The sequence below is a fragment of the Oryza glaberrima genome, chromosome 9 (genome assembly GCF_000147395.1).
Source record: "Oryza glaberrima chromosome 9, OglaRS2, whole genome shotgun sequence".
NCBI classification, from domain to species: Eukaryota; Viridiplantae; Streptophyta; class Magnoliopsida; order Poales; family Poaceae; genus Oryza; species Oryza glaberrima.
The window spans coordinates 16,967,746-16,979,742 of record NC_068334.1 but is presented as its reverse complement, the minus strand read 5'-3'; the positions used below and the strand labels follow the sequence as shown (position 1 = coordinate 16,979,742).

The following is an 11,997-nucleotide window of genomic DNA, read 5'->3' as shown; positions in this document are numbered from 1 at the left end:
TAATGCAACTTGATTATAATTTATTGGATAAATGATCCAAAGGTATAAAAATTTACAACACTATATACGCTCTTGCACACAGTGATCATTATACATGAGCTATACACTAAATACACTACCATATGTATTTAATTTCGTCCAAAAAAATACACTACCAGAACATTTCCAGTATGTAGTTTACTACCGCCATCTGCGAATATTTTGCATGTACGTTTACCCCACCAGGGCACAACCGCCTCCACACGTATCATGAGCTGCCGAAACCCTGCTCAGTGACCTGAACTGACGGCATGTCGCTCCTGAACCGGAGCCTCTGCACCATGGGCTTCATCTTCTCGATGAGCTTTACGATGACAAAGAAGAGCACCCTGTACAGCACCACCATTCCAATGAGGATGGCGAGGTCGGCCCACTTGCTGTACCCGAGCTGTACCTGCCAGTAGTTCGTAAGGATCTCTTCACCGGTGATCACGGTGCCGGCGCCGGCTTGATCGTTGTATTTGGGGAAGGTGAGGCCTAAGAACTCGTTCTTGTAGAATCCCTGGTTGGCGTACTTGTGGAACGCGATGTAGTACATGGGATACTTCCACACCGGCTTTGGAAGGTCGTTGGGGAGGCGGAAGAAGCCGCCATTGAGCATCATGACGCCCTGGACGCCGGCGCCGGTGATGATGCCCATGAGGAAGTCCGGCACGGCGCTGGCCACGATCATCATGAGCCCCTCCACCACCATCATGGTCGTGAAGAGCACCGCCGCGAAGTAGCCGAAGTGTTCGCCGCTGCTCTGGAGGCCGGTCAGGTAGTAGGCGATCGCACCTGGCACCACGGAGATGAGAGCTAGGTACGGTGTAGACGACAGCGTGTTCGCGATCACGAACGACGCCACACCGTAATGGCCGTTGAGCCTCTCCCTCCCAAATATCTGCATCTCATATCAAAATTTATGGAGTGAACATTTGGTTGGTGTATATCTTGGCTGTTCAAAATATATCTTGGTTGGTGTAAAAGTGTCCTTAATTTGACATTCAAGAAAATCAGTGAACAAACCTTCATGTCCTCAACGAAAGAGGGGAAGCCACCGATGGCCATGAAGGTGAGGAAGGCAGCGACGAACATGAGCATGGAGCCACGGGCCTGCAGAGATTTTCAGACGGTCATGCACACACAATTTTGCCAATGAGTAATAGATATTAAACCGCGAACAAATTAATATGGAAGACTGTGCCAGAGCCATGCATGGCCAGCAAACCTGGATGGATCCATAGGAATGGCCGACATCGTAGTAGATGGTGCCGACGCAGAGGCAGAGCGCGACGTAAATGGCGAAACGCAGCCAGTAGTAGCCCAAGTCCCTGTACATGTTGACGAAGGACCTCTTCGTCAGCACCCATGACTGCGTCAGGAAAGTTGGCTGCCTTTCCTTCTTCACCAATTGCCCTTCCTGCAGAGATAAAGAAAATTATAGGATGTGTAAAGCATGCATATATTATATATATATGTAGCAGAAAATGCTTTGCGAGATACATTATTGGCGCGTATTTCTTCGATCTGATGCATCACTTTCGCCAAGTGAACGGAGGATTTGTATGAGTTGACAAGTGTGTCGATTGCTTGGGTAGTGGTCATCGTCTTCCCGTCCAGACCTACCTCAATGTCCTGATGAATGCATCGTATAGAAGGGAGTAATTTATTTAGGACATTTAGTCACTTTCTTTTTGAGAAAAAGGATATTTATTCACTGATTCAGTGCATTGGCTAGCTTGCTCTCCCATGATTTGCTGCTCACCTTGTCGAAGTCCTTGTTGATGGTCCTCAGAAAATGGTCAGAAGGGTTCATCAGAGACGGACAAGGGAATCCGCTCAGAGCGAAGAACTAATAAACAGTGAAATATAGTCAATAAAAAAAATTAGGAAGTGCTTAGCTAGCAACCGGAATAAATTCTCATGATATTAGTCAATACAAAATAGCATGTACAGTCAATACTCAATTCAAGTTTGTTAAGTGCTTCACATTCAGATCAAAATCTCACAATATATATCTCTGTTTCATTTTTAAGAAAAACAATATATATCTTGGACCCTCCCGAGATTTTTTTTTCAAATTGGATGAAAATTTCTGATCCATTCAAATTTCTTTAAATCTAGTTGAATTTTTTGTTTAAAGTGGTTCAGATTCAGAAAAAAAAAACATTGCATATGTATTCTTTTTCTTTTGTTTAAAGTGGCGGGGATGCTGTTTTGTTCAACAAAAATAAGCGGCATAGAAAAATTTGCTATACTTGTTCAACACTGTTTTGATTTTGTTCCACAAATGCTGTTTTGTTCAACCCTATTTTGATTTTGACAGATCACAGATTTGCTAGGGAGGAGAAATATGCTTTCCATCACGAAAATAGTGTGACATCTCACGGTCCAGGTTACTCCAAATTAGGGATGAAAACGGTTCAGAAAGTTTCCGGTTTCCGGATGTATTTTCGAAAACAGAAAGTGTCGGAATTTTTTCGGTAAGTTTCAGAAATGGAAACGAATTCGGATTTTTTTTTCTTGAAAATGAAAATGGATACGATAAGGCTACTATCCGTCAGAAACCAGGATCGATCGAGAACTTTTCATAAACAAATTCGGATTTTTTTCCTCAGAATCGGAAATGAAGTACTTCTCACATACAACTAATTTGCTCTAACCTTTTCTACTCTAAATGTTTAGATTTATACTGAGTACACTGAGATGGTTAATTAGTTGAATGGAGATATTGTTTTCTAGTTCAGTACTTTAGATCTGTTTTTCTTTTTTCCTAATTACTATTTTTGTTTTACTAGGCCATGCCAAACAAAGGTTGTCAATTTCAGTTTAAAATTTCAGTAATTTCGCCACCCCCACCGGCAAGTAAATATGTCAGCCAGAATTTTTGTTTTTTCCCATTTTTTTTTTGTGATTTTGGAATATTCAATCAATTTTTGTTAATTTTTCAAATAATTTTGGCGAAAAAGTATGAAAATTCCTGAAATTTTCAGAAATTTTGAGCCATACTACTTACAGTTACAGTATAGATGAATATAGTTCTTGTTTTCATGAAAAGTGAAGTGTGCCACTAGTTGTATTATTATTAATTGATAAAAAATAGATAATGTCGATTTGTTGTTCTAGGAAAAAAAAAGAGCTATGTCACTTTGTCGATTTGAGAAGTTCAATTTGAGGAGGTTTTATAATCCGATAAATATCTGTTACCATATTAGCTTCGATTCGTGTTCGCTCTGTTTTTATATTCAATAATAATAGATTCGGTTTTCGTATCTAGAGTTTCTGATTCCTATTCCAATGCCAAAAAAATATAAAATGAAGTGGTAGAGATGATTTCTGTTTGTTTCCGAGTTGTTTTCATCCCTACTCCATATCATAGATATAATGATCCTTGCTTAATTAGCAACCAGTAAGTTCAGTTTGCAGATCTGAGCCTAGAGTGATGCTACACGTATGATTGCCGTTTACGATATTTGTACAATGAAACAGCTTATGTGTTTATTGACGCTGATGCTGGTATGCAGCGGTCGACTCAGTGCCATGCATCCATGTCATCCCGTTAGATCGTACCACGATTGTAAGTTCAAATCGTGCGCACAACATTTTTCTATTGTCTTAAGCGCCGATCAAGCCATTCGCCACAAATCCCATTGTAAATCAGAAAAGACGTTTGTTTTCTACTTAACTTCATGGTTTTCTTTTGCTACATATAGTAACTTCTGCCTATGTATATTACCAACTTCGTCCCAAAATACTAAAATTTATGTGTATGTATCAGTTAGAAGTTTCTATATTTTGGAATGACTCTACTACTTCCCTAATCTAGGCCAGGTCAAGTATTTAGGTTTAATTTGAAAAACCAATAACCGGTGCCGATAACTGGACAAAAGTTAATTTAAATCCAAATTTCTGAATTCACAAACCGGTTCCCGGCGGTTGCAGCTTTAGAAATCTCGTGGTGACCTAGTGCTTCCTAATTTCGACTTCAAACCACACTTGAATACCTGATACCTTTGTTTGTATCAGGAATTCAAGGTATCAGGTATTCAGGATTTGTGCAGTGTGTCTTATCTACTAACTGTATTGTAGGATCTTTGCATAGTAGTATAGAACCTGATTTGCAGCTTTCAGAACTGAAATTTTGCCAAAACTGATGCATCTGCACCACTGTATACTAGATATGATGCTGGCACGCGGCAGCTTGCAGCCGGTAGACTACTACTGCAGCTGCGTCTTCCTGTTGGGATCAATGAATCCGTCAGAAGGGTAAGCTACAGAAAGCACAAGAAGGTGCAAATTCGCACGTCACCGACTGATTGGAGTCACTGTGCGAGTGTGTTTCAGTGCATTGAATGTGTTCTGTTGCTTCTGTTCATGAGTAAGCTAGTCAGCGTCATCTACAGTTGCAAACGGTATAGGGCTAGGGCTTTCGGATTTCTTAACCGGTCTCATCTCATTTCAGCTATATATGGGATGTGGATTTTCATCCCTCGAGAGACATCCCCTCGTTATTTGCATGTCATCTAAATAATTATTAAAAAAATAAAAAAATAATAGTATAGATTAATATGAAATATATCACTCCATGAATATGCAAGACTAAATTTAACTTTTACAAGTTGCAACAAAAATAACAAATTAAACTGAAAATAGTTATTGAATTTGTTATTTTTGTTACAACTTGTAGAAGTTGCATTTAAACTTTCATATTTGTAGAGTGATATATTTTATATTAATCTATGTTACCGATTTTTTTTTTTTATAATTATTTAGGTGACACGCACAAAACGAGAGGATATATCCCCTCATAAAATAACTTTTCCCTATATATCCGAATTCTGAATTCTGATACAGTATGTTTGGTAACAATTCTCATTTTGCCGTACAACTTTGCAAATACGGATGCATAATTTGTATTTGGGACAAAATAGTTTGTACCTGGGCGGTGTCGGCGGCGGGGCCGAAGAAGACGGTCTTGCCGTAGGCGAGGAGGCAGAGGCCATGGAAGAGGCCGAACACCTCGGTGCTGGGCTGGTGCACGGCGGCGACGACGGTCATGCCCTCGCGGCGCGCCATGCGGGCGATGCGGCTGACGACGTGGTACGACGCGGCGCTGTCGAGGCCGCTGGTGGGCTCGTCGAGGAACAGCAGCGCCGGCCGCGTGAGGATCTCCATGCAGATGCTCACCCGCCGCCGCTGCCCGCCGCTGATCCCCTTGTGCGCCCACCCGCCGATCCGCGTGTCCGCCGCGCCCTCCAGCCCCATCTCCCGCAGCGTCTCCTCCGCCCGCTCCCGCTTCGCCGCCGCGCTCATCCCGCTCGGCAGCTGCAGCTGCCCCGAGTACCGCACCGCCTCCCGCACCGTCAGCGTGTTCATCAGCACGTCGTCCTGCGTCACGTACGCCTGATCCATGCGTTCCACGAGATCATCCATTACTCAATTATTCATCGTGCATGCAGCAATTAATTCTGTACATTCGGGAAGAAGACGAGTCCATCTCTCGCTGACTTACCGACGTGCCGAACGCCAGCGCTTGCCTCCGGCCATTGATCAGGATGTCTCCCTTCTGGCTCACGCTGGAGCCTAACCTTCCTGTACCCAGAATTCATGCAATTCGATCGGTGATATTCGGTGTCTCGGAACACACGCAAGCCGAGGTGATCAGAAGAGTGGCATGCATCAAATGTAAGGGAAACTATTTTAATCCCTCGAGGGATATCCTCTTGTTATTTACATGTCACTTAAATAGTCATGAAAAAAATTGATAAGATGTATTAACATGTGATATATCACGCCACAAATATAGAAGTTCAAATTCAAGTTCTACATTTCGCAAAGAAAAAATAAATTAAACTACAACTAACGTATATTCACAGTTAAATTTGCTTTTTCGTTGCGAGATGTAGAAGTTAAATTTGACTTGCATGTTTGTGGAGTAAGATATCACATGTTAATATATCTTTTTAATTTTTTTCATAACTATTTGAGTGACATGCAAATAAAGGTTCAAAATCCACTTTCTCAAATGTTACCTGCTAAGGAGTCAAGAAGGGTGGACTTGCCGCAGCCGGAGGGGCCCATAATGGCGAGGACCTCGCCGGGGCGCGCGTAGCCATTGAGGCCACAGAGGATGGGAACGCGGCGGCGGCTGCCGCCGGCGGTGGACACCCAGAGGTCCTCCCACGCGAGGACGGCGCCTTGTTCCGGCCGGCGCAAGGACGACGTCTCTCGAGCGACGACGAAGGCGACACGGTCGTTCTCGTCGTTCCTCTCCACGCTAATCTCCGGCGAGGGCTGCTCCGCCTCCGCCGCCGGCAGGAACGGCGGCGGCTGGAACGATCGCCCGCTGCCGAAGGGAAAGCCTTCGGTGCCGCGCATGGAGGCGCCGAGATCGGAGACCATGCCGGCTGCCCCCTTGCGATCAGCCTCGTCGTCGTCCTGATGCCGCCGCGGGCTCGGCGTCCACCTCGGCACGGCGGCGGGCTGCTGCTCGGACGCCATGCACGCGGGAATACTTGCTTGGTAGTGGAAGTTGGCGGGAGCTGATCCTGTGCTGACGATCGATCAAAATGGAATGCTTGAGCTTGAGCTGATCCGAGCTAGTGAGCGTGTATGAAGAAGAACAATGAGCATGGGTTGCTTAAATAGAAGCTTGAGGGACTACAGATGAGGTTACTTTGTACACTTGACTATTCCTAACTCAAAAATCATGAATTAGTAAATAATTTTCACCTACATTGTAACATTATCATTTCTTCGGGGTATATATATATATATATATATATATTACAAACATTTCTATGCTTTTTAGTAAAATTAAGGTAGAGAGAATTTCTCTTTTAGTCACTTCAGTGGTCAAATTTTAAATGATTATAGCTATATATATGGCGCTATATTTTTCAAAAAAAATATTTAAATCATTGTTACACTATAAATAACTTATGCTTATTACATTAGAAGTTTCAATTTTTCACATTGTAATTATTCTATATATAATACACAATTTATTAGAGAGTTCTGATTAAGAATAGTTCATTATCTACTTGAAAGAAGAGATAGGAGAGATAGAAGAATACTAGTATATGTATGGGAGAGAGAGCAACCTGAAATTAAGTTAAAAAAAAATGTGGCGCCATTGTCTAGATTTCCTATTTCCCTTCACAAGCATCTTATTAGCTAAAAAATGTATAGATTTCCGTGCATTGGAATCAGTGCCCCAACAATGTTTATACAGAGAGGTACACATTATAAATCCTCAAAATACTTACATTTTAGAATAAAGGAATTATATGTCATGTAAATGATTATTTACTCGCTTGTCAAGCACTAGATGAATATCCAATAACATAAACTTTTTTTTGCCAAAGAAATTAAGAATGTTCTAACGAAAGAAAATTATAACTGGATCTTGATTCCTGCACAAAAAAAAAGATCTAATATGTAATCATAGAAATGTATATAAATTAATCTTGGAAATGAAACAACAAAATAAACTAAACGTTGTAATTTGTTTGCATCAAAGTTATAGCTATTTATACTATTCAAGTTCAAATGACTGGTAGACAAGAAAAAAAGATAAGGCCAAAATGACAAAGTCGTCTTTAAAAAAGTGTTAAGTAAGCGTACTTGATATTATTTGCACTGGTAACAATTATTATAATATTTTTGCGTGGTACCGAGGACTACAATAAAACACGAGATGCGCCTCTCGATACTGTGTAGGGAAGACTATGACCTCAACATCTTCACATGCGCATCGACATCGGTCGTACCCATGCAAGCATATCCATTCATTCCCCCTTTCCTCGGCAATAACGGCGATAACAACACAAGTTGTCACCGTTAGTTGTCTCATGTTGAGTTTCTCGACAGTACTTGATAGTAGATACTAGCAATGGGATAGGGTTCTCACTTTGGACTTCTTATTATGTCTAGCCAATCCCATCTTTCGTATTAATGTTACCTTTTGCTAGCTTAGACTATTTTGTCCATAATCACTATCGTGCACACCCATTATAATGGTCCATTCGATTTTTGCAGTAAAATTACCGTACTTCTTCATTTCTTCACCACTAGAAGTTTGTAGAATCTCCGCATTGAAAGTTTCTACATTTTTTAAACGATTGGCTCATCCTAGAGTGGAAATTGAGTCATTTTTAATAATTTTGTGGTCTGATTTGTCTAAAATGGTGACAACGTATTCCCTCTATAATTGCAATGAGCATGCAGAAATAATGGGTGTGACAAATCAATAAATATTCTGAAGCATGCCATTTCCCACAGCATTGAATTTTACTTTTTACAGTAAATATATTTAGTTATACTAATATAATCTGGTTGATCAGTCTATTGCCCCCAAGAATATGTGTGCCACATGTACACTAGAAAAAATTCGAGTGTGAAACACATTTTGTGAAGGATATATATCACTAAGTATGCATATCTCATGATAGTTTTACATCAAGAAAAAGGTTTAAAACAAAAGTTGACTATCTCATGTGATATTTTTGTTTCACAATAGTGCGTCAAATCTGTTACACCAATAATATGGAAATTGCGTAATAACCCATTGATGTGAAAGTGAGATTGCACAGTCATTTATCACGACAACAACTCAAATGCCATCAATAGGTTGCACGTACAAGACATATGATGAATATAACATGTTCATCTGCCAACTTCCCACCATGCTGCAATATATTATGTGCATGCATGTAACATCCACAATAATAGCAACTTGCAGCCTTTCCTAGCCGTACGCAAAAACCAAAAACAACTGCAATATTTTTGTTCTCTTTCTTTAAAAAGGAAGGTAATTCCACTGCACCACCAATCAATATTAATTAGTATTTGTGATTTTTTTAAAAGTAAGTGCTCCATAATGTTTTTACATGAAACATATTACTCCATCCATTTCAAAAATATAGCAACCTACCAAATTAAACATATCCGAGTACCATAAATCATAAATCTGAACAAACTAATGTTGTACTAGGATGTATCATTTGTACAGATTCGTTGTATCAGGATATGTATAATCCGATACTAGATTGATATATTTTAGAAAGAAAGGGGTATGTACTAAGAATATTGTATGGTAAAAGCCGACACATGGACATTCCTTTACTCACTACTTGTCGCAAAATATAGCAACCTAGTACTAGATGAGACACATCCTAATACAACAAATCTAGATAGACCCCTGTCCAGTTCATATTATTGTACTAGGTTGTTATATTTTAGGATGGATGTAGTACATGTCAGTCTAAAAAAAAGCCTCTAAGATTTCTACTTATTGTTTTTTTTAAAACACAGTAGAAATGTAGATGCTTATATACACGTGCATGCACTCGCCCCTATAGATGTACACGCGCACACCCTCTCCGATGATTAGACCGGCATATCTAAAGATTAACGAAGTCACCACAGGTGCTTCGATGTCTACATGTATGTCACCTACTACTAAAAAAATAATTAGTCATAAATACGAGTGCTCATGCTAAGTGAATCCGGATAGGCAAGTTCCACCATATAATGAACCTAACTAGCTGAGCTATGTTTACTTCGTCAGGTTTCTAATACTATAATTGTTTCATATTATAAGACATTTTAACTTTTTTTTATAATCAAACTTCAGTCGTGTTTGTAGAAAAACATAGCAAAATCTACAACACCAATTGTTTCATTAATCGCAACATCGAATATATTTTGATACCACGATTGTTTTGTTTTGAAAATATTGTTATATTTACTATAAACTTGGCTAAAGCTAAAGAAGTTTGACTCAGAAAAAAATAAAATGTCTTATAATAGAAAACAGAGTGAGCATTTTTATATCTATTGCAAACGAAGAAGCAAGCGGTCAGTTCAACTATATTATTCTTCTCTAGAGGTGTTTTTCCTCCTCAAAGGGTTATCCCTCGTTTTATATATTATACTTAAAAAGTCATAAAATTTTATAAGATAGATAATATATGATATAGTAGTATTACTCTACAACATTTAAGTTAAAATTCAGCATATACAAAAGTAGAAAAAATAACAAATATAATGTACATGAGCACAATATTTATTACTACTAGTATATTTGTTTTCTTTAATTTATATAGGGCGATTATGACCTTGTAGGATACTCCTATATTACATATTTATTATCTTGAGTTGATTTTTTTTTAAAAAATATGACCTTAATGTGATATATACACAAGGGACATCTTAAAAGACTTTTCCATTCTTGTTTACTGTTTCATTTGTTGTTTCGTTGCGTGCTAGGGCGTGTTTAGGAGAAGGTTTGAAACTTCTCTCTACCTCTATAACGTGTATAACGGAGTGACTCATTAACTCGTAATTAATTATGTATTAGCTAAAAAATTAAAAAAAAGATTAATATAACTTTTTAAAGTATTAATATCGAAATGAGCGCAGTCAGGGTCATCCACATTGAGAGATACTGACTGCTCAATCGCTTTCTAACATGGTGAGCTAGCTAGCTGCCATGTACTCCCTCCGTACTCGTAAAGTAAGTCGTTTAGGACAATATTTAAGTCAAACCTTGGGAATCTAAATCATAAATAACTCTCAAGTTGTTAAGTTTGAAAATGTAAAAATTATATGAATAGATTTGTCTTGAAAAATACTTTTATAAAAGTATACATATATCACTTTTCAATAAATATTTTTATAGAAATAAGAAGTTAAAGTTGTGTTTTAAAGACCGTGTCGCTATACTAAACGACTTCCTTTACGAGTACGGAGGGAGTACGCATATACCCATGTGGCCATGCCTACCTGACATGGTTACGGCGCAGCGACTAGCGAGCCAAGTCGTCTAGACTCGAGAGGAGCAATTATTGGGCCAAGTTCCTTCTCACTGTGACCCGGTTTACTGATTAGGCCGAGTTCTCTGCCTCATTGGCCATTTGGCCTGTGTGCCAATGAAAACATTGAGTTGGATATCAACCAAGTAGAACTACACGGGAGTGGCACTGATGCACGCCTCTTATGTAGGAGTAGCTACTTAACTGCAAACGATCTATATAATGTCTACATCAGAGATATATTTCTCTCTTTCAAATAAACAGGCCACCACTGAATTTTCTGGTATACTCTATTATCACCAAAATTGTCCTCCATCCATTTTCACACCAATCTTATCATTTTCCATATGCATGAATGTGATGGATGAGAAAAAATGTTTGTCCAGAATGTCTGATTTGACCAATTTGAGGTAACAGGTCATGCATTTTCTTGGCAAGGCATTTTCATTTTCATAGTACTCCTATAAATTTTGACAAGATTTTGGGAAGCTTGATATGGTGGTGGAGTCATATGTGCATGACTCTATCCGTCATGGTAGAAATGGTGATATCCACTAATACTACACACATAAGTACGTTTTAATAGGAATTTAGTGGGATCATGGATATACCACCTATTTCCATCTCTTTGAGAGTGGGGACGAACTCATGTGGTGATGAGCGTGCATGTGTGTCATCTATGTAAATGAAAAAAAAAGATTTTAATTGGATTATGAAGTTAAAAGTTGGGCTCGACCCCAAGCTGGCTCATCGTTATCTTGGCCCCACGAGTGAATTTTCACCTATGTATTTTTGGTCAAGAAAAGAAAAACGTGCAAAATTGTGATAAAATGGGCTGAAGTGGTATACACAGAGATATGATTAGTCGTTTTGATTTTTTTTCTAAATCAGAAATCTATAAGTTAAACCTAATTTATGGAGAAATGTAGCACTCTTGTAACACCAAATTAGTCTAATTAATCCTAATATGTTTGTTGATATTAAAAATGTTTGCTCTGTTTTTCTATAAACTTAATTACACTTAAACAGTTTGACTAAAAAAAATATCAGAACGTCTTAAGATATGAAACAAAGGGAGTAGAATGTTAGTGCTACCAAAGTTACCAAGATATTTTCAGTAATATATATATACATAATCTATATTGGGTAGACTCTCGAG

At 39.0% G+C, this 11,997-nt stretch overlaps 1 protein-coding gene across 1 annotated transcript; it reads right to left on the bottom strand.

Annotated features, from left to right (window-relative positions):
- On the bottom strand, positions 1 to 6,643 carry LOC127784909 (ABC transporter G family member 1-like). The gene is made up of 8 exons (XM_052312321.1): positions 6,054 to 6,643; positions 5,534 to 5,613; positions 4,960 to 5,424; positions 1,787 to 1,873; positions 1,525 to 1,656; positions 1,250 to 1,441; positions 1,048 to 1,134; positions 1 to 922 (listed from the first exon to the last, which is right to left on the bottom strand). The coding sequence occupies exons 1-8, from the start codon at positions 6,520 to 6,522 to the stop codon at positions 248 to 250; spliced, it is 2,187 nt and encodes a 728-aa protein (XP_052168281.1). The 5' UTR covers positions 6,523 to 6,643; the 3' UTR covers positions 1 to 247.
- Positions 6,644 to 11,997: the final 5,354 nt, after the last annotated feature.